The sequence below is a fragment of the Scyliorhinus canicula genome, chromosome 21 (assembly GCF_902713615.1).
Source record: "Scyliorhinus canicula chromosome 21, sScyCan1.1, whole genome shotgun sequence".
Classification (NCBI taxonomy): Eukaryota; Metazoa; Chordata; class Chondrichthyes; order Carcharhiniformes; family Scyliorhinidae; genus Scyliorhinus; species Scyliorhinus canicula.
Genome location: NC_052166.1, coordinates 10,717,587 through 10,740,716, shown reverse-complemented (window position 1 = coordinate 10,740,716; position 23,130 = coordinate 10,717,587). Strand labels below are relative to the sequence as shown.

At 53.9% G+C, this 23,130-nt stretch overlaps 1 protein-coding gene across 1 annotated transcript in view; it reads right to left on the bottom strand.

The window, feature by feature from the left end:
* Window positions 1–23,130, bottom strand: part of gpkow (G patch domain and KOW motifs) — a 42,719-nt gene that overhangs the window by 5,567 nt on the left and 14,022 nt on the right. Inside the window, exons 7-9 of the mRNA XM_038782581.1 lie at window positions 21,364–21,496; window positions 19,662–19,731; window positions 2,135–2,220 (exon numbers count right to left, since the gene is read on the bottom strand). Of these exons, the coding sequence (XP_038638509.1) occupies window positions 2,135–2,220; window positions 19,662–19,731; window positions 21,364–21,496 (289 nt within the window). The remainder of the gene's footprint in view (window positions 1–2,134; window positions 2,221–19,661; window positions 19,732–21,363; window positions 21,497–23,130) is intronic.

Below are 23,130 nucleotides of genomic sequence, written 5' to 3'. Positions count from 1 at the left end.
CCTACTTTGACACAAGTTTGCATAAAATGTATTTTTTAAAAAAGTAAAGGGTGGTGGACGCAGAGACCCTCATTACATTTAAGTATTTGACAAAGGGTCATCTGGACTCCAAATGTTAGCTCTTTGGGGCAGCACAGTAGCATGGTGGTTAGCATAAATGCTTCACAGCTCCAGGGTCCCAGGTTCGGTTCCCGGCTGGGTCACTGTCTGTGCGGAGTCTGCACGTCCTCCCCGTGTGTGCGTGGGTTTTCTCTGGGTGCTCCGGTTTCCTCCCACAGTCCAAAGATGTGCGGGTTAGGTGGATTGGCCATGCTAAATTGCCCGTAGTGTCCTAAAAAGTAAGGTTGGAGGGGGGGGGGGGTTGTTGGGTTACGGGTATAGGGTGGATACGTGGGTTTGAGTAGGGTGATCATTGCTCGGCACAACATCGAGGACCGAAGGGCCTGTTCTGTGCTGTACTGTTCTATGTATTTAAAGTGCACAACGCTATGGGCCAAGTGCTGGAAAATGGGATTAGAATATTTAGGGGGTTGTTTTTAACCGGCACAGACATGATGGGCTGAAGGGCCTTTTCGGTGCGGAAACCTCTTTGACTATGGGATTTAAAAGAGTACGGGGAGTGAGGGGAGAGTGGACTAAACTGGGTGGGATATTAAAGGTTGTCGGGAGTGAGGGGGGAGAGTGGGATATTAAAGGGTGTGGGGAGAGGCCGACAGTGGTATTAGACAGGGTAGGATAGTAAAGGGTATGGAGAGTGAGGGGGGGAGAGTGGGACTAGACTGGGTGGGATATTAAAGGTTGTGGGGAGTGAGGGGGGAGAGTGGGATATTAAAGGGTGTAGGGAGTGAGGGGGGAGAGTGAGCTATTAAAGGGTGCGGGGAGTGAGGGGGGGGGAAGTGGGATATTAAAGGGTGTAGGGAGTGAGGGGGGAAGAGTGGGATATTAAAGGGTGCGGGGAATGAGGGGGTAGAGTGGGATATTAAAGGGTGTGGGGAGAGGCCGACAGTGGTATTAGACACGGTGGGATAGTAAAGGGCAAGGGGAGTGAGGGGAGAATGGGATTGGACTGGGTGCGATATTAAAGGATGCGGGGAGTGAGGGAGAGAGTGGGATTAGACTGGGTGGGATAATAAAGGGCAAGGGGAGTGAGGATGAGACTGGGATTAGACAGGGTGAGATAATAACGTGCAGCGGGAGTGAGGGGAAGACTGGGTGGGATAATAAAGTTCATCGGAAACCGAGAGGAGATTGGGATTAGACAGGTCGGGTATCAAAGGCTATGGGGAGTGAGGGGATTGGGATCAGACTGGGTGGGATATTAAAAGCTATGGGGAGTGAGGGATTAGATTGGGTGGGATATTAAAGGCTGTGGTAAATGAGGGGGAAGTGTGGGGTTAGAATGGGTGGGATATTAAAGGCTGTGGGGAGTGAGGGAGTAGAATGGGTGGCTTATTAAAGGCTGTGGGGAGTGAGGGAGTAGAATGGGTGGCTTATTAAAGGGTGCAGGGAGTGAGGGAGAAGAATGGGTGGCTTATTAAAGGGTGTGGGGTGAGGGAGGAGAATGTGTGGGATATTAAAGGGTGCGGGGAGTGAGGGAGAAGAATAGGTGGGATATTAAAGGGTGCGGGGCATGAGGGAGAAGAATGGGTGGGATATTAAAGGGTGCGGGGAGTGAGGGAGGAGAATGTGTGGGATATTAAAGGGTGCAGGGAGTGAGGGAGAAGAATAGGTGGGATATTAAAGGGTGCGGGGCGTGAGGGAGAAGAATGGGTGGGATATTAAAGGATGCAGGGAGTGAGGGAGAAGAATGGGTGGGATATTAAAGGGTGCGGGCCGTGAGGGAGAAGAATGGGTGGGATATTAAAGGGTGCAGGGAGTGAGGGAGAAGAATGGGTGGGATATTAAAGGGTGCGGGCCGTGAGGGAGAAGAATAGGTGGGATATTAAAGGGTGCGGGCCGTGAGGGAGAAGAATAGGTGGGATATTAAAGGGTGCAGGGAGTGAGGGAGAAGAATGGGTGGGATATTAAAGGGTGCGGGCCGTGAGGGAGAAGAATAGGTGGGATATTAAAGGGTGCGGGGAGTGAGGGAGGAGAATGGGTAGAATATTAAAGATTCACACTAGTGTTCACTCACCAGTCCCTTGTGTTGTCCAAGAACAACCATAACATAATCCGAATCCCGCTTGGGAATGACTGTCTCCAACATGGACTGCTTGATGCCTGTGGGAAGATGGGAGAGTAAGCAGTTCAAATATGGTCTCCTTAATCACTGCACTATGTGTCTTCTGACAGTGTGGAGTTCCCTCAGCACAGACCTGACACTGACAGCACTGACCGGCCTCTAACAGTGTGGTCTTCTGACCATGACACTCCCTCGGCATGGACCCTCCACTGGCAGTGCGTCACTGAGCCCCCCCCCCACTGGCAGTGCGGCACTGAGCCCCCCCCCACTGGCATGCGGCACTGAGCCCCCCCCCCCACTGGCAGTGCGGCACTGAGCCCCCCCCACTGGCAGTGCGCCACTGAGCCCCCACCCCACTGGCAGTGCGGCACTGAGCCCCCCCCCACTGGCAGTGCGCCACTGAGCCCCCCCCCCCCCCCCCCCCACTGGCAGTGCGGCACTGAGCCAGCCCACTGGCAGTGCGGCACTGAGCCCCCCCCCACTGGCAGTGCGGCACTGAGCCCGCCCCCCACTGGCAGTGCGGCACTGAGCCCCCCCCCACCGGCAGTGCGGCACTGAGCCCCCCCCCCCCACCACTGGCAGTGCGTCACTGAGCCCCCCCACTGGCAGTGCGGCACTGAGCCCCCCCCCCCCCCCCCCACTGGCAGTGCGGCACTGAGCCCCCCCCCCCCCCCCACTGGCAGTGCGGCACTGAGCCAGCCCACTGGCAGAGTGGCACTGAGCCAGCCCACTGGCAGTGCGGCACTGAGCCCCCCCCCACTGGCAGTGCGCCACTGAGCCCCCCCCCCACTGCAGTGCGCCACTGAGCCCCCTCCCACTGGCAGTGCGCCACTGAGCCCCCCCCCACTGGCAGTGCGGCACTGAGCCCCCCCCCCCCCCCCCCCCACCGGCAGTGCGGCACTGAGCCCCCCACCACCACTGCAGTGCGTCACTGATCCCCCCCACTGGCAGTGCGGCACTGAGCCCCCCCCCCCCACTGGCAGTGCGGCACTGAGCCAGCCCACTGGCAGTGCGGCACTGAGCCCCCCCACTGGCAGTGCGGCACTGAGCCCCCTCCCCCCCCCCCACTGGCAGTGCGGCACTGAGCCCCCCCACTGGCAGTGCGGCACTGAGCCCCCCCCCACTGGCAGTGCGGCACTGAGCCCCTCCCCCCACTGGCATGCGGCACTGAGCCCCCCCCCCCCCTGGCAGTGCGGCACTGAGCCCCCTCCCCCCCCCCCCCACTGGCAGTGCGGCACTGAGCCCCCCCACTGGCAGTGCGGCACTGAGTCCCCCCCCCCCCCACTGGCAGTGTGGCACTGAGCCCCCCCCCACTGGCAGTGCGGCACTGAGCCCCCCCCCCACTGGCAGTGCGGCACTGAGCCCCCCCCACTGGCAGTGCGGCACTGAGCCCCCCCCACTGGCAGTGCGGCACTGAGCCCCCCCCCACTGGCAGTGCGGCACTGAGCCCCCCCCCCACTGGCAGTGCGGCACTGAGCCCCCCCCACTGGCAGTGCGGCACTGAGCCCCCCCCCCCCCCCCCCCCACTGGCAGTGCGGCACTGAGCCCCCCCACTGGCATAGAACATAGAAAAATACAGCACAGAACTGGCCCTTCGGCCCACGATGCTGTGCCGAACTTTTGTCTGAGATGAAGAACAAATTAATCTACACCCATCATTCTACCGTAATCCATGTACCTATCCAATAGCCGCTTGAAGGTCCCTAATGTTTCCGACTCAACTACTTCCACAGGCAGTGCATTCCATGCCCCCACTACTCTCTGGGTAAAGAACCTACTTCTGACAGCCCCCCTATATCTTCCACCATTCACCTTGAATTTATGTCCCCTTGTAATGGTTTGTTTTACCCGGGGAAAAAGTCACTGACTGTCTACTCTATTCCCCTGATCATCTTATAAACCTCTATCAAGTCACCCCTCATCCTTCTCCGTTCTAATGAGAAAAGGCCTAGCACCCTCAACCTTTCCTCGTATGACCTACTCTCCATTCTAGGTAACATCCTGGTAAATCTCCTTTGCAACTTTTCCAAAGCTTCCACATCCTTCCTGAAATGAGGCGACCAGAACTGCACACAGTACTCCAAATGTGGCCTGACCAAGGTTTTGTAGAGCTGCAGCATCAGCTCTTAAATTCAATCCCTCTGCTAATGAATGCTAACACACCATAGGCCTTCTTCACAGGGGTTGGTTTAGCACACTGGGCTAAATCGCTGGCTTTTAAAGCAGACCAAGGCAGGCCAGCAGCACGGTTCAATTCCCGTACCAGCCTCCCCGAGCAGGCGCTGCAATGTGGCGACTAGGGTTTTTTTTCACAGTAACTTCATTGAAGCCTACTCATGACAATAAGCGATTTTCATTTCAGCTCTATCCACTTGAGTGGCAACTTTCAAAGATCTATGAACATCAATCCCAAGATCTCTTTGCTCCTCCACATTGCCAAGAACCCTACTGTTAACCCTGTATTCCGCATTCATATTTGTCGTTCCAAAATGGACAACCTCACACTTGTCAGGGTTAAACTCCATCTGCCACTTCTCAGCCCAGCTCTGCATCCTATCTATGTCTCTTTGCAGCCGACAACAGCCCTCCTCACTATCCATAACACCACCAATCTTTGTATCGTCTGAAAATTTACTGACCCACCCTTCAACTCCCTCATCCAAGTCATTAATGAAAATCACAAACAGCAGAGGACCCAGAACTGATCCCTGTGGTATGCCACTGGTAACTGGGCTCCAGGCTGAATATTTGCCATCCACCACCACTCTCTGTCTTCTGTTGGTTAGCCAGTTCGTTATCCAACTGGCCAAATTTCCCATTATCCCATGCCTCCTTACTTTCTGCACAAGTCTACCATGTTATCAAATTATCAAATGTTTTACTAAAATCCATGTACACTACATCCACTGCTTCATCTTCATCCATGTGCTTGGTCACCTCCTCAAAGAATTCAATAAGACTTGTAAGGCAAGACCTACCCCTCACAAATCCGTGCTGACTATCCCTAATCAAGCAGTGTCTTTCCAGATGCTCAGAAATTCTATCCCTCAGTACCCTTTCCATTACTTTGCCTACCACTGAAGTAAGACTAACTGGCCTGTAATTCCCAGGGTTATCCCTATTCCCTTTTTTGAACAGGGGCACGACATTCGCCACTCTCCAATCCCCTGGTACCACCCCTGTTGACAGTGAGGACGAAAAGATCATTGCCAACGGCTCTGCAATTTCATCTCTTGCTTCCCATAGACTCCTTGGATATATCCCGTTAGGTCCGGGGGGCTTGTCTATCCTCAACTTTTTCAAAATGCCCAACACATCTTCCTTCCTAACAGTTTCTCCTCGAGCTTACAAGTGTTTCACACTGTCCTCTCCAACAGTATCGCCCCTCTCATTCGTAAATACTGAAGAAAAGTACTCGTTCAAGACCTCTCCTATCTCTTCAGACTCAATACACAAATCTCCCGCTACTGTCCTGGACCGAACCCACCCTCGCTCTAGTCATTCTCATATTTCTCACATATGTGTAAAAGACCTTGGGGTTTTCCTTGATTCTACCCGCCAAAGGTTTTCATGCCCTCTCTTAGCTCTCCTAATTCCCTTTCTTCAGTTCCCTCCTTGCTATCTTGTATCCCTCCAGCGCCCTGTCTGAACCTTGTTTCCTCAGCCTTACACAAGTATCCTTCTTCCTCTTAACAAGACATTCAACCTCTCTTATCAACCATGTCTCCCTCACTCGACCATCTCTTCCCTGCCTGACGGGACATACATATCAAGGACACGCAGTATTTGCTCCTTGAACAAGTTCCACATTTCAATTACGTCCTTCCCTGACAGCCTATGTTCCCAACTTATGCACTTCAGTTCTTGTCTGACAGCAATTGTAAACCTTGCCCTGTTGCATGCACCTATCCCTCTCCATTACTCAAGTGAGTCACAGAATTGTGGTCACTATCTCCAAAATGCTCCCCCACTAGCAAATCTATCACTTGCCCTGGTTCATTACCAAGTACCAAATCCAATATGGCCTCCCCTCTGGTCGGACAATCTACATACGGTGTTAGAAAAGCTTCCTGCACACACTGCACAAACACCACCCCATCTAAACTATTTGATCTAAAAAGAGTCTCAATGTTTGGGCAGTTGAAGTCACCCATGACCCTGTGACTTCTGCACCTTTCCAAAATCTGTTTCCCAATCTGTTCCTCCACATCTCTGCTGTGATTGGGGGGCCTATAGAAAACTCCCAACAAGGTGACTGCTCCTTTCCTATTTCTGACTTCAGCCCATACTACCTCAGTAGGCAGATCCTCCTTGAACTGCCTTTCTGCAGCTGTTATACTATCACTAATTAATAATGCCGCCCCCCTCCCCACCTCTTTTTCCACTCTCCCTAATTTTATTGAAACATCTATAACCAGGAACCTCCAACAACCATTTCTGCCCAACTTTTATCCAAGTTTCCGTGATGGCCACCACAGCGTAGTCCCAAGTACCGATCCATGCCTTAAGTTCACCCACCTTATTCCTGATGCTTCTTCCGTTGAAGTACACACACTTCAACCCATCTCCTTGCCTGCAAGTACTCGCCTTTGTCAGTGTTACCTTCCCCACTGCATCACTACGTGCTTTGACATCCTGAAGATCGGCTACCTTAGTTGCTGGACTACAAGTCCGGTTTCCATTCCCCTGCCAAATTAGTTTAAACCCTCCCGAAGAGTACTAGAAAACCTCCCTCCCAGGATATTGGTGCCCCTCTGGTTCGGATGCAACCCGTCCTGCTTGTACAGGTCCCACCTTCCCCTGAATGCGCTCCAATTATCCAAATACCTGAAGCCCTCCCTCCTACACCATTCCTGCAGCCACGTGTTCAACTGCACTCTCTCCCTATTCCTAGCCTCGCTATCACGTGGCACCAGCAACAAACTAGAGATGACAACTCTGTCTGTCCTGGCTTTTAACTTCCAGCCTAACTCCCTAAACTCTATTACATCCACACCCCTTTTCCTACCTACGTCGTCGGTACCAATGTGCACCACGACTTCTGGCTGCTCACCCTCCCCCTTTAAGGATCCTGAAGACACGATCCGAGACATCCCTGGCCCTGGCAGCTGGGAGGCAACATACCTTCCTGGAGTCTCGCTCGCGTCCTCAGAATCTCCTATCTATTCCCCTAACCATTGAGTCTCCTATCACTATTGCTTTTCTATTCTTCCCTTCCCTTCTGAGCCCCAGAGCCAGACTCATTGTCAGAGACCTGGCCGCTATGGCCTCCCCCCCAGTAGGTCATCTCCCACCCCCCCCCCTCCCCCTTCTCCCCCCCCCCTCCCCTCCCCCTCCGCCTCCTCCCCCCCAACACCCAACAGCATCCAAAACGGTACTTGTTTTGAAGGGGAATGGCCACGAGGGATCCCTGCACTGTCTGCCCCTTCGTTTTCTTTCCCCTGTCACCCAGCTACTCTTGTCCTGTACCGTGGGTGTGGCTACCTCTCTGTAACTCTTCTCGATAACCCCCTCTGCCTCCCGGATGATCCGAAGTTCATCCAGCTCCAGTTCCATAACATGGTTTCTGAGGAGCTGGAGTTGGGTGCACTTCCCGTAGGTATAGTCAGTGGGGACATCGGTGGTATCCCTCACCACCCACATCCTAGAGGAGGAGCATGCAACTGCCCTAGCCTCTATCCCCTCTTACCTTACAGAATATAACTGCCCTGTGGACCAACTGGAGCTCCGCCCTCCAACTCTGCTCCCAGTCAGCTACAGTCTCTGTAAATTCCCAGCTCCCTTCCAGCTCTTTGAGGAAATGTAGGAAATGAAATGAAAGGAGCACCGTCCTCCCTCCTCACCTAACTCCCTCAGTCACCAAACTCTCACTATCGCACTCAAATGCACCCAAATTCAGCACTCAGTGCAAACAAAGTCTGCACTCTAACTAGTGGCAGTGCGGCACTGAGCCCCCACTGGCAGTGCGGCACTGAGCCCCCACTGGCAGTGCGGCACTGAGCCCCCCCCACTGGCAGTGCGGCACTGAGCGCCCCCCACTGGCAGTGCCGCACTGAGCCCTCCACTGGCAGTGCCGCACTGAGCCCTCCACTGGCAGTGCCGCACTGAGCCCTCCACTGGCAGTGCCGCACTGAGCCCTCCACTGGCAGTGCCGCACTGAGCCCTCCACTGGCAGTGCCGCACTGAGCCCTCCACTGGCAGTGCCGCACTGAGCCCTCCACTGGCAGTGCCGCACTGAGCCCTCCACTGGCAGTGCCGCACTGAGCCCTCCACTGGCAGTGCCGCACTGAGCCCTCCACTGGCAGTGCCGCACTGAGCCCTCCACTGGCAGTGCCGCACTGAGCCCTCCACTGGCAGTGCCGCACTGAGCCCTCCACTGGCAGTGCCGCACTGAGCCCTCCACTGGCAGTGCCGCACTGAGCCCTCCACTGGCAGTGCCGCACTGAGCCCTCCACTGGCAGTGCCGCACTGAGCCCTCCACTGGCAGTGCCGCACTGAGCCCTCCACTGGCAGTGCCGCACTGAGCCCTCCACTGGCAGTGCCGCACTGAGCCCTCCACTGGCAGTGCGGCACTGAGCCCCCTACTGGCAGTGCGGCACTGAGCCCTCCACTGGCAGTGCGGCACTGAGCCCCCCACTGGCAGAGCGGCACTGAGCCCCCCACTGGCAGTGCGGCACTGAGCCCCCCACTGGCAGTGCCGCACTGAGCCCCCCACTGGCAGTGCCGCACTGAGCCCCTCCCACTGGCAGTGCCGCACTGAGCCCCCCCCCCCCCCCCCCCCCCCCCCCCCCACTGGCAGTGCGGCACTGAGCCCCCCCACTGGCAGTGCGGCACTCCCTCAGCACTTACTCTCATCTGACAGTGCGGCACTCCCTGAGCACTGACAAAGAAAGGGGAAAGTGAGGGAGAGAAAGAAAGGGAGAAAGAGGGAGAGAAAGGGAGAAAGGATGAACGCAAGGGTGGAGTGGATTTACCTGTGGGAGGTGCGAGGAAGGTTTGGGTTCGGTGAGGGCTTCATTGACTGGGTGCGGTTCCTCTATCAGGCACTGGTAGCGAGTGTGCGCATGAACCAGTTGAGGTCGGGGTATTTTAAACTACACCGAGGGACAAGACAAGGGTGCCCCCTCTCCCCGCTGCTGTTTGCTCTGGCCATAGAGCCATGGTCATGCCGTTCAGAGCTTCCAGGAACTGGAAAGGGCTTGTTCGAGGATGTGTGGAACACCGGAGGGTCTCATTTTACACGGATGACTTGTTCTGTACATTTCAGCCCCATTCGGGGGGATGGGGGAAATTATGTCGATCTTAGGGGAATTTGGTAAGTTTTCGGGTATAAATTTAACAAGGGAAAAGCGAGATGTTTGCAATCCAGGTGACAGGACAGGAGAAGAGACTGGGAGAGCTGCCGTTTAGAATGGTCGGACGGAGCTTTCGATATCTGGGAATCCAGGTGGATCGGGAATGGGAGACACTGCGCAAGTTAAACCTACCCCGGCTGGTAGAACAAATGAAAGAAGACTTTTAAGAGATGGGACATGCTCCCGCTATCACTGGCAGGGGAGGGTACAGACCGTGAAAATGACGGTCCTCCTCAGATTCCTGTTTGTCTTTCAGTGCATCCCCATCTTCATCCCGAGGAGCCTTTTTTAAACAAGTGAATAAGGTGATTTTGGGATTTGTGTGGGCGGGTAAAACCCCGTGAGTGAAGAAAGTGTTGTTGGAGTGTACATAGAACATAGAACAGTACAGCACAGAACAGGCCCTTCGGCCCTCGATGTTGTGCCGAACAATGATCACCCCACTTAAACCCACGTAACCCGTATACCCGTAACCCAACAATCCCCCCATTAACCTTACACTACGGGCAATTTAGCATGGCCAATCCACCTAACCCGCACATCTTTGGACTGTGGGAGGAAACCGGAGCACCCGGAGTAAACCCACGCGCACACGGGGAGGACGTGCAGACTCCACACAGACAGTGACCCAGCCGGGAATCGAATCTGGGACCCTGGAGCTGTGAAGCATTGATGCTAACCACCATGCTACCGTGAGGCCCTGTGTAGTGAGGGAAGGGTGCATTGGCGCTGCTGAACTTCTGTAACTACTACCGGGCGGCTAATACAGCCATGATTAGGAAGTGGATAGTGTATGGGGGGCATCATGTAAAATCACAAGTTTGGGGGCACTGATAACTGCACCTCTTCCGCTCTTGCCTGCCCGGTACTCCACAAGTCCAGTCTAGTGGCGGCTCTGAGGATCTGGGGGCAGTGGAGGAGATGTGAGAGAGTGGAGGGAGCATCGGTTTGGACCCCGATCTACAATAACCTTCAGTTTGTACCGGGTAGGCCAGATGGTGGGTTCTGGAGATGGCAGAGAGCAGGAATTGGGAGGATGTGAGATCTATTTATAGACGGGAGCTTCCCCAGTTTGAAAGCTTTGGAGGATAAATGTGAATTGCCAGCAGGGAATGGGTTTAGAGATCTGCAGGTACGAGATTTTTTGAGAAGGCAGGTTCCGACCTTCCCGCTTATCCCACCACAGGGGGGGGGGGGGAGATACAGGACAGGGTAGTTTCAAGAACATGGGTGGGAAATGAAATGAAAATCGCTTATTGTCATGAGTAGGCTTCAATGAAGTTACTGTGAAAAGCCCCTAATCGCCATATTCCGGCACCTGTCCAGGGGAGGCTGGTACGGGAAGTGGAAGAGGAGAGGGGAAGGTATCAGATATCTACCAAGAAGTTACGGAGCCGGAGGAAGCTCCGATAAAGGACCTAAAGGGCAAGTGGGAAGACGAGCTAGGGGGAGAGATAGAGGTAGGGTTTGTGGGTGGATGCCTTAAGCAGGGTTAACACATCCTTATCACGTGCCAGGCTTAGTTGATACAGTTCAAGGTAGTCCATCGAGCACACATGATGGTGGCCCGGATGAGCAAGATTTTCGGGGTAGAGGACAGGTGTGCGAGGTACGTGGGAGGTCCGGCGAATCATGTCCACATGTTTTGGGCATGCCAGAAGCTTGGAGGGTTTTGGCAGGGTTTCGCTAAGGTGGTGCTGAGTCCGGAGGGAGCGATCTTTGGAGTGTCGGAAGAGCCGCGAGTTCAGGGGGCGAAAGAGGCTGACGTCTTGGCCTTTGCCTCCCTGGTAGCCCGGAGACAGAGCCTACTAATGTGGAGGGACTCGAAGCCCCCAAATTAGAGACCTGGGTTAGTGACATGGCTGGGTTTCTCAGTCTCGAGAAAGTAAAGTTCGCCCCAAGAGGGTCAATGGTTGGGTTCACTCGGAGGTGGCAGCCATTCGTCGACTTTCTCGGAGATTATGAAAAGGTCAGCAGAAGCAGAAATCCAAGGTGGGAGGGGGGCTAGACTGCTGTTTTATTTTTTTTTTTTTTTTTTAGAACAGTACAGCACAGAACAGGCCCTTCGGCCCTCGATGTTGTGCCGAGCAATGATCACCCTACTCAAACCCACATACCCGTAACCCAACAATCCCCCATTAACCTTACACTACGGGCAATTTAGCATGGCCAATCCACCTAACCCGCACATCTTTGGACTGTGGGAGGAAACCGGAGCACCCGGAGGAAACCCACGCACACACGGGGAGGACGTGCAGACTCCACACAGACAGTAACCCAGCCGGGAATCGAACCTGGGACCCTGGAGCTGTGAAGCATTGATGCTAACCACCATGCTACCGTGAGGCCCCCGTGGGGGTGTGAAGAATGTGATGGGGATGGAAATGTTTATTGTACCATGTTTATGTTGCTGCCATTGTTGTTGTTATGAAAACTAAAAATACCCTAATAAAAATATTTTTTAAAAAAAGAACGAAAGGGAGAAAGAGAGAAATGGAGGAAGAGATAGATAGAAAGGGGGAAAACGAGAGAGAAAGGGGGAAAACAAGAGAGAAAGGGGGAAAACGAGAAAGGGGGAAAACGAGAGAAAGGGGGAAACCGAGAGAGAAAGGGGGAAAGCAGCACAGTAGCATTGTGGATAGCACAATTTCTTCACAGCTCCAGGGTCCCAGGTTCGATTCCGGCTTGGGTCACTGTGGGGAATCTGCACATCCTCCCCGTGTGTGCGTGGGTTTCCTCCGGGTGCTCCGGTTTCCTCCCACAGTCCAAAATGTGCAGGTTAGGTGGATTGGCCATGATAAATTGCTCTTAGTGTTGGGTGGGGTTACTGGGTTATGGGGATAGGGTGGAGGTGTTGATCTTGGGTAGGGTGCTCTTTCCAAGAGCCGGTGCAGACTCGATGGGCCGAATGGCCTCCTTCTGCACTGTAAATTCTATGAAACCGAGAGAGAAAGGGGGAAACTGAGAGAGAAAGGGGAAACCAAGAGAGAAAAGAAGAAAGAGACAGAGAAAGGGAGAAAGAGACAGAGAAAGGGAGACAACGAGAGAGAAAGAAATGGAGAAAAGGCACTGAAAGGGAGAAAGAGGGATAGAAAGGAAAAAGAGAGAAAGGGGAAGAGAGAGAGAAAGAATGGGAGAAAGAGAGAAAGGGAGAAAGACAGAGAGAGAAAGGGAGAGAGAGAGAGAAAGAGAGAGAAAGGGGGAAGACAGAGAGAGAAAGGGAGAAAGGGGGAAGAGAGAGAGAGAAAGGGGGAAGGCAGAGAGAGACAGGGGGAAGGCAGAGAGAGACAGGGGGAAGGCAGAGAGAGAGACAGGGGGAAGGCAGAGAGAGACAGGGGGAAGGCAGAGAGAGAACAGGGGGAAGGCAGAGAGAGACAGGGGGAAGGCAGAGAGAGACAGGGGGAAGGCAGAGAGAGACAGGGGGAAGGCAGAGAGAGACAGGGGGAAGGCAGAGAGAGACAGGGGGAAGGCAGAGAGAGACAGGGGAAGGCAGAGAGAGACAGGGGGAAGGCAGAGAGAGACAGGGGGAAGGCAGAGAGAGACAGGGGGAAGGCAGAGAGAGACAGGGGGAAGGCAGAGAGAGACAGGGGGAAGGCAGAGAGAGACAGGGGGAAGGCAGAGAGAGACAGGGGGAAGGCAGAGAGAGGACAGGGGGAAGGCAGAGAGAGACAGGGGGAAGGCAGAGAGAGACAGGGGGAAGGCAGAGAGAGACAGGGGGAAGGCAGAGAGAGACAGGGGGAAGGCAGAGAGGCCAGAGAGAGACAGGGGGAAGGCAGAGAGAGACAGGGGGAAGGCAGAGAGAGACAGGGGGAAGGCAGAGAGAGACAGGGGGAAGGCAGAGAGAGACAGGGGGAAGGCAGAGAGAGACAGGGGGAAGGCAGAGAGAGACAGGGGGAAGGCAGAGAGAGACAGGGGGAAGGCAGAGAGAGACAGGGGGAAGGCAGAGAGAGACAGGGGGAAGGCAGAGAGAGACAGGGGGAAGGCAGAGAGAGACAGGGGGAAGGCAGAGACAGGAGAGAGACAGGGGGAAGGCAGAGAGAGACAGGGGGAAGGCAGAGAGAGACAGGGGGAAGGCAGAGAGAGACAGGGGGAAGGCAGAGAGAGACAGGGGGAAGGCAGAGAGAGACAGGGGGAAGGCAGAGAGAGACAGGGGGAAGGCAGAGAGAGACAGGGGGAAGGCAGAGAGAGACAGGGGGAAGGCAGAGAGAGACAGGGGGAAGGCAGAGAGAGACAGGGGGAAGGCAGAGAGAGACAGGGGGAAGGCAGAGAGAGACAGGGGGAAGGCAGAGAGAGACAGGGGGAAGGCAGAGAGAGACAGGGGGAAGGCAGAGAGGAGCAGGGGGAAGGCAGAGAGAGACAGGGGGAAGGCAGAGAGAGACCGGGGGGAAGGCAGAGAGAGACAGGGGGGAAGGCAGAGGAGAGACAGGGGGAAGGCGAGAGAGACAGGGGGAAGGCAGAGCAGGAGAGACCAGGGGGGAAGGCAGAGAGAGACAGGGGGAAGGCAGAGGAGAGACAGGGGGGGAAGGCAGAGAGAGACAGGGGGAAGGCAGAGAGAGACAGGGGGAAGGCCAGAGAGAGACCAGGGGGAAGGCAGAGAGAGACGGGGGAAAGGCAGAGGATACAGGGGGAAGGCAAGAGAGAGACAGGGGGAAGCAGAGAGAGACAGGGGGAAGCAGAGAAGACAGGGAGAAGGCACGCAGAGAGCCAGGGGGAAGGCAGAGAGAGACAGGGGGAAGGCAGAGAGAGACAGGGGGAAGGCAGAGAGAGACAGGGGGAAGACAGAAAGAGACAGGGGGAAGACAGAAAGAGACAGGGGGAAGACAGAAAGAGACAGGGGGAAGACAGAAAGAGACAGGGGGAAGACAGAAAGAGACAGGGGGAAGACAGAAAGAGACAGGGGGAAGACAGAAAGAGACAGGGGGAAGACAGAAAGAGACAGGGGGAAGACAGAGAGAGACGGGGGAAGACAGAGAGAGAAGGGGGAAAGCGAGAAAGGGGGAAAACGAGAAAGGGGGAAAACGAGAAAGGGGGAAAACGAGAAAGGGGGAAAACGAGAAAGGGGGAAAACGAGAAAGGGGGAAAACGAGAAAGGGGGAAAAAGAGAGCGAGAGAGAGCGAAAGAGAGAAAAAGAGAGAAAAAGAGGGAGAGAAAGAAAAAAACAAAGGGTGAAAGAATGCCATGAATGTACCATCCACTTGTAGCGAAGGAAGTCAAGGTTAGGATTAAATTTGAAAGTTGCAGTGGTTGGACCGAGGATTGGACAGACTTTGCAGACTACCAAAGCATAAATATGAAAATTAAGAGGGAGAAATTAGATTGTCCTTGAAAGCCAGCTGGGAATGTAAAACCCACAGAGAGTTTCTCTGAGTTGGTTAGGTTTCTATTTGCTGGAGTTCTGAAGAATGGGGGGGGGGGAGTCTCACAGAAACCTATAAAATTATCACAGGACTAGACAGGGGAGATGCAGGAAGGATGTTCCCAATGGTGGTTATGCCCAGAGTCACAGTCTCAGGATACAGGACAGAGAGGAGGAGACATTTAGTCACCAGAGAATGGTCGGCCAGTGGAATTTTTTCCGCACAGGAAGTCGTTGCGGCAAAAACATTGCAGGTTTTCAGGAAGCATTTAGATCCTGAACTTGGGGAGAAGGGAACTAAAGGACATAGAGGGAAAGCAGGATTAGGCTATTGAGTTGGATCAGAGAACATAGAACAGTACAGCACAGGATAGGCCCTTCGGCCCACGATGTTGTGCCGTCCGTTTATCCTCATCTAAGATCAACCTAACCCTTCGATTTACTGCTGTCCATGTGCCTGTCCAAGAGTCCCTTAAATGTCCCTCATGACTCTGACTCCACCACCTCTGCTGCCAGTGCATTCCACACATCCACCACTCTCTGTGTAAAGAACCTACCTCTGACATCTCCCCTATACCTTCCTCCAATCACCTTAAAATTATGTCCCCTCGTGACAGCCATTTCCGCCCTGGGGAAAAGTCTCTGGCTATCCACTCTATCCATGCCTCTCATCACGTTGTACACCTCTATCAAGTCACCTCTCTTCCTTCTTCGCTCCAGTGAGGAAAGCCCAAGCTCCCTCAACCTGTCTTCATAAGACATGCCCTCCAGTCCAGGCAGCATCCTGGTAAATCTCTTCTGTACCCTCTCCAAAGCATCCACATCTTTCCTATAATGAGACGACTAGAACTGGACACAATATTTCAAGTGCGGTCTAACTAGAGTTTTAGAATGCTGCAGCAAAACCTTATGGCTACCTTATGGCTCTTAAACTCAATCGCCCTGTTGATGAAAGCCAACACACCATACGCCTTCTTAACAACCCTATCAACTTGAAATGAAAATGAAATGAAAATCGCTTATTGTCACGAGTAGGCTTCAATGAAGTTACTGTGAAAAGCCCCTCGTCGCCACATTCCGGCGCCTATCCGGGGAGGCTGGCAACTTTGAGGGATCTACGTACATGGACCCCAAGATCCCTCTATTCCTCCACACTTGCAAGAATCCTATCATTACCCTGTATTCAGCATTCAAATTCGTCCTTTCAAAATGAATCACTTCACATTTATCTAGGGTGAACTCCATTTGCCACATCTTAGCCCAGCTCTGCATCCTGTCAATGTCCTGTTGTAACCTGCAACAACCCTGAACACTATCTACAACTCCACCAACCTTCGTGCAAACTTACTAACCCACCCTTCCACTTCCTCATTCAAGTCATTTATAAAAACCACAAAGAGCAGAGGCCCCAGAACAGATCCTTGCGGGACACCACTGGTGACCGACCTCCAGGTGGAATACTTTCCATCCACTACCACTCACTGTCTTCTTTCGGCCAGCCAGTTCTGTATCAAGACAGCCAAATTTCCCTGTATCCCATGCCCCCCAACTTTCTGAATGAGCCTACCATGGGGAACCTTATTAAATGCCTTACTGAAATCCAGATACACCACATCCACTGCCAGACCTTCATCAATGTGACTCGTCACATCCTCAAAGTATTCAATGAGGCTTGTGAGGCATGACCTGCCCCACACAAAGCCATGCTGACTATCTTTAATCAAACTATGTTTTCCTGATAATCATAAAACCTATCTCTCAGAATCCTTTCCAATATTTTGCTCACCACAGACGTAACACTGACTGGTCTGTAATTCCCAGGGTTTCCCTATTCCCTTTCTTGGACAGGGGAACAACATTCGCCTCCCTCCAATCATCCGGTACTACTCCAGTGGAGAGTGAGGACGCAAAGATCATCGCCAGCGGCGCAGCAATCTCCTCCCTTGCTTCCCGTAGTAACCTTGGGTATATCCCATCAGGTCCAGGGGACTTATCTATCCTGATGCTTTTCAAAATTTCCAGCACATCCACCTTCTTAATATCAACCTGTTCGAACCTATTAACCTGGTTCACTCTGTTCTCATGGGCAACAAGATCCCTCTCTCCAGTGATTACCGAAGAAAAATATTCAGTAGGGCCTCCCCTATCTCCTCAGACTCTAGGCACAAGTTCCCTCCACTATCCATGATCGCCCTACTCTCACTCTGATCATCCTCTTATTTCTCACATAAGTGTAGAACGCCTTGGGGTTTTACATAATTCTTCCCGCCAGGGCTTTATCATTCCCCGTTCTAGCTCTCCTCAGTCCATTTTTGGGTTCCTTCCTGGCTACCTTGTAACCCTCTACAGCCGTGCCAGATCCTTGCTTCCTCAACCTTATGCAAGAACAAAGAAAAGTCCAGCACAGGAACAGGACCTTCGGCCCTCCAAGCCTGCGCCGACCATGCTGCCTGTCTAAACTAAAATCTTCCACACATCCGGGGTCCGTGTCCCTCTATTCCCATCCTATTCATGTATTTGTTAAGATGCCCCTGAAACGTCACTATCGTCCCTGCTTCCACCACCTCCTCCAGCAGCGAGTTCCAGGCACCCACTACCCTCTGTGTAAAAACTTGCCTTGTACCTCTCCTCTATGCCCCCTAGCAACTGACCCCTCTACCCTGGGAAAAAGTCTCTGACTATCCACTCTGTCTCTGCCCCTCATAATGTTGTAGATCTCTATCAGGTCGCCCCTCAACCTCCTTCGTTCCAGTGAGAACAAACAGAGTTTATTTAACCACTCCTCATAGCTAATGCCCTCCATACCAGGCAACATTCTGGTAAATCTCTTCTGCACCCTCTCTAAAGCCTCCACATCCTTCTGGTACTGTGGCGACCAGAATTGAACACTATACTCCAAGTGTGGCCTAACTAAGGTTCTATACAGCCGCAACATGACTTGCCAATTTTTATACTCAATGCCCCAGCCAATGAAGCTTCCTTCTTCCTCTTGACTAGAAGCTCCACTTCTCTTGTCATCCAAGGCTCCTTCACCTTACCATTCCTTCCTTGTCTCAGTGGGAAAAAACTATCCAGCGCTCGCAGCAAGTGCTCCTTAAACAACCTCCACATTACTGTTGTGCATTTCCCCAAGAACAACTGTTCCCACTTTATGCTCCTCAGGTCCTGTCTAATAGCAGTATAATTTCTCCTCCCCCAATAAAATACCTTTCCCTCTCCATGACGATGGTAAAGGTTAAGGAGTTGTGGTCACTGATATCGAAATGCACTCCCACCGAGACATCTGACACCTGGTCTGGTTTGTTGCCGAGCACCAAGTCCAATGTGGCATCCCCCATAGTAGGCCTATCTACATATTGAGTCAGGAATCCTTCCTGTACACACCTGACAAAATCTGCTCCATCCAAACCATTTACACTAAGGAGGTTCCAGTCAGTATTAGGGAAGTTGAAGTCACCCATGATAACAACTCTGTTACTTCTGCGCCTTTCCAAGATCTGCCGCCAATGGGTCTATAGAAAACTCCCAATAAAGTGACTGCACCGTTCTTGTTTCTGACTTCCACCCATACTAACTCAGTAGACAAACACTCCTCAACTACCTTCTTTACTGCAGCTGTGATGCACTCCCTAATTAACAGTGTCACTCCCCCTCCTCTTTTACCTCCCTCCCTATTCTTCTGAAAACATCTAAACCCTGGAACATCGAACAGCCATTCCTGCCCCTGTGAAATCCGTAATGGCCACAACATCATAGTTCCACGTACTGATCCATGCTCTAAATTCATCTCCCTTATTCCTGACATAATGAATGATTTAATAATCAATGGCGAAGCAGGCTCGAAGGGCCAAATGGCTTCATCCTGTTCCCATTTTCTATGTTTCTTTGTAATTCCAATCACTGGAGAAAGGTAGACTTTTCAATTGAAGGGCTGACAAGTCCACTGGAATCAAAAACATGCAGCCCAGTGTCTTCAAGGAAATGGCTACACCGGCTGTGATCTTTCAAACTTCCTGTGTTCAAGAAAGCTTCGAGCAGATTAGAAAATTGCAAAAGGATGGTGGGGGGGCGGGGAGAACAGGAAACTACAGATCGGTTTCCTGAATGCCTATAACTGGGGAAAAGCGTGGAATCCATTGTTAAAGATAGCTGCCGGACATTTAGAAAATGGCAATGCAATCAGGGCTGAGTCAACGTGGTTTTGTGAAAGGGGAAACTGAGCTGAGCTCATTTATGAAGTGATTTTTGGGAAAGTAACAAACAAGGTGGATGAAGGGGTACCTGTAGATGTGGTGTACCTAAAATCACAAAATTCCGCATTAAATGGTCACGCCACAAAATCAGAGCTCGTGGTGCAGGGGGTGATACATTAGCAGGTATAGGGGATTGGTCAGAAAATAGTAGGGGCTGATTGGCAAGCTGAAACTGGTGGCGTGCCACAGGGGTCAGTGCTGAGGCGTGAACGGTTTGCAATCTACATCAATGACTTGGATGAAGCTTGCTACATTTGCTGATGACACAACAATGGGCGGAAAAGTAAGTTGGGAAGTGGGAGAGCATCTGCAAAAGGGATATAGAAAGGTTCAGTAATTGATCAGTAAGAGTCAGTGCTAATAATGTGGGGAGTGGGAGCAGTGTCACCCTGCATCACCTGGAAAAGATACAGCAGATTCCCCGACTCCAGATTGCTGTCACTAATCAATTCCCACACCCATTCCCAAATCGTGCCGTGAAGATGAATGGAGCCGTGGGTGGGGGAGGAGATACCTTCTAGGAGTCGACCTTCCTCAGTCCGACACACGCAGGAATCGTAGCCCAGGACATCCTCGATGGTCACCTGCAGACGAGGAAACAGTTAGAAGCAGGGGATCCGCAACACGGCCTATTCAGATATCAAAGCTGTTGAAGAAGGTGCTGGGGAATTCCGTCAGTTGTCAACATGACAGCAGAGAGCGAAGCTCTCCCCATACTGTCCCCATCAAACACTCCCAGGAGATACAGCACGGGGTTAGATACAGAGTAAAGCTCCCCCTACACTGTCCCCATCAAACACACCCAGGACAGGTACAGCACGGGGTTAGATACAGAGCAAAGCTCCCTCTACACTGTCCCCATCAAACACTCCCAGAACAGGTACAGCACGGGGTTAGATACAGAGTAAAGCTCCCTCTACATTGTCCCCATCAAACACTCCCAGGACAGGTACAGTACGGGGTTAGATACAAAGTAACCCTCCCTCTACATTGTCCCCATCAAACACTCCCAGGACAAGTACAGCACGGGGTTAGATACAGAGTAAAGCTCCCTCTACACTGTCCCCATCAAACACTCCCATACAGCACGGGGTTAGATATAGAGTAAAGCTCCCTCTACACTGTCCCCATCGAACAGTCCCAGGACAGGTACAGCATGAGGTTAGATACAGAGTAAAGCTCCCTCTACACTGTCCCCATCAAAGACTCCAGAAAAGGTACAGCGCAGGGTCAGATACAGAGTAAAGCTCCCTCTGCAGTGTTTTTTAAAATTCATTTACCTAATGTGCGCGTCACTGATAAGGTCAGCATTTGTTGTGGACGGCAATGTGGCACAGTGATTAGCACTGCTGCCTCACGCCGAGGTCCCAGGTTTGCTCCCGGCCCTGGATCACTGCCCATGTGAAGTTTGCACATTCTCCTCTTGTCTGCGTGGGTCTCACCCCCACAAACCAAAAGATGTACAGGGTAGGTGGATTTGCCACACTAAATTGCCCCTTAATTGCAAAATAATAATTGGGCACTCTAAAGTTTTTAAAAGAGGTCAGCATTTATTGCCCTTCCCCAGTTGCCCTTGAGGTGGTGGTCAGTTCCTTCTTGAACCGCTGTTGTCCCTGTGGTGTACATACACCCACAGCGCTGTTAGGGAATGAGTTTCAGGATTTTGGCCAAGTCAGGGTGGTGAGTGACTTGGAGGGGAACGTCCAGGTGGTGGGATCCCAGGTATCTGCTGCTCTTGTCCTTCTAGATGGTAGTGGTCGTGGGTTTGGAAGGTGCTGCCTAAGGAATCTTGGGGAGTTCCTTGAGTGCAGCTTGTTGATGGTACACACGGCTGCCACTGTTCATCAGTCGTGGAGGGTTTGAATGTTTGTGGAAGGGGTGCTCATCAAGTGGGCTGCTTTTCTTTGATGGTGTCGAGCTTCTTGCGTGTTGTTGGAGCTGCACTCATCCAGGCAAGTGGAGAGTATTCTATCACAATCCTGACTTGTGCCTTTTAGATGGTGGACAGTCTTTGGCGGTGGTCAGGAGGTGAGTTACTCGCTGTAGGATTCCTGTAGGATAGCCTTTGGCTAGTCAAGTTCAATTTCTGATCAATGGTAACCCCCAGAATGTTGATTGTGGGGGATTCAGCGCTGGTAATGCCATTGAATGTCAAGGGGCCTGTGTCACACTAACCTCCCCGAGCCTTAGTGTTACTGCTCTCGTGGTGTTGTTACCTTAGAGTTGTAATATTTTCCACCTTTATAATGTTTGTCGATGAACCGAACGAACAAGTCTGTCCTCAGCCAACACGAGTCGCGAGAGGCAGTTTCACTCGAGCTCCTTCCCACCTTGCTGCTGTGAACACTACTGTGAGGAGAAATCAATCAATCCCAGATAGACGGTGAGCTGGTGATACCCCTCTTCTTATCAATGGATAAATACCTCCGATGCTCCCTATCACAAATCTACTCCATCCCGCCGCTCCCCCTCCTTCCCGCCCGCTCCCCCTCCCCCTGCCTGCTCCCCCTCCACCCCGCCCGCTTCCCCCTATAGCCCTCCCGCTCCCTCTCCTTCCCCGCCTGCTCCCCCTCCGTCCCGCCTGCTCCCCCGTCCGTTGCGCCTGCTCCCCCCTCCACTCTGCCCGCTCCCCCTCCATCCCGCCCGCTCCCCCTCCATCCCGCCCGCTCCCCCTCCATCCCGCCCGCTCCCCCTCCATCCCGCCCGCTCCCCCTCCATCCCGCACGCTACTCCTCCATCCCGCACGCTACTCCTCCATCCCGCACGCTACTCCTCCATCCCGCACGCTACTCCTCCATCCCGCACGCTACTCCTCCATCCCGCACGCTACTCCTCCATCCCGCCACTCCCCCTCCTCCTCCATCCCATCTGCTCCCCCTCCACCCAACCCCCTCCATCCCGCCTGCTCACTCCCTTCCATCCCAGCCGCAGCCCCCTCCTTCTCATCTGCTCCCCCTCCATCCCACCCACTCCCCCAACCCACCCATCCTGTCTGCTCTCACTCCCCTCCATCCCAGCCACAGCCCTTACCCTCCATCCAGGCCGCACCCCCCTACTTCCCACCCACTGCTCCCTCTCCCTCCACCCCACCGCTGCTTCCACTCCTTCCATCAGACCTGTTCCCCCTACCGGCGGTACCGGAACGAGCTAAGGGATACAGCCTGGGAGGATGGGGGTGGGAGAGCCAGGACGGGGAGAGCAGGAAAGCCGGTACAGGGAGGGTGGGGGCAGGAGAGCCGGTACGGGCAGGGTGGGGGTGGGGGAGCCGGTGCGGGGAGGGTGGGGGAAGGAGAGCCGGGATGGGGAGGGTGGGGGAAGGAGAGCCGGGATGGGGAGGGTGGGGGAAGGAGAGCCGGGACGAGGAGGGTAGGGGAAGGAGAGTCGGGATGGGGAGGGTGGGAGAGGCGGTACGGGTAGGGTGGGGGAAGGAGAGCCGGAAGGGGGAGAGTGGGGGTGGGAGAGGCGGGACAGGGAGGGGTGGGGGTGGGAGGGAAGGGTGGGGGTGGGAGAGGCGGTACAGGGAGGGTGGGTGGTGGGAGAGGCGGGACAGGGAGGGTGGGTGGTGGGAGAGCCGGGACGAGGAGGGTGGGGGTGGGAGAGCCGGGACGGGGTGGGGGTGGGAGAGCCGGGACGAGGAGGGTGGGGGTGGGAGAGCCGGGACGGGGTGGGGGTGGGAGAGCCGGGATGGGGTGGGGGTGGGAGAGCCGGGACGAGGAGGGTGGGGGTGGGAGAGCCGGGACGGGGTGGGGGTGGGAGAGCCGGGACGAGGAGGGTGGGGGTGGGAGAGCCGGGACGGGGTGGGGGTGGGAGAGCCGGGACGGGGTGGGGGTGGGAGAGCCGGGACGGGGAGGGGGGGGGTGGGAGAGCCGGGACGGGGAGGGTGGGGGTGGGAGAGCCGGGACGGGGAGGGTGGGGGTGGGAGAGCCGGGACGGGGTGGGGGTGGGAGGGTCGGGACGAGGAGGGTGGGGGTGGGAGAGCCGGG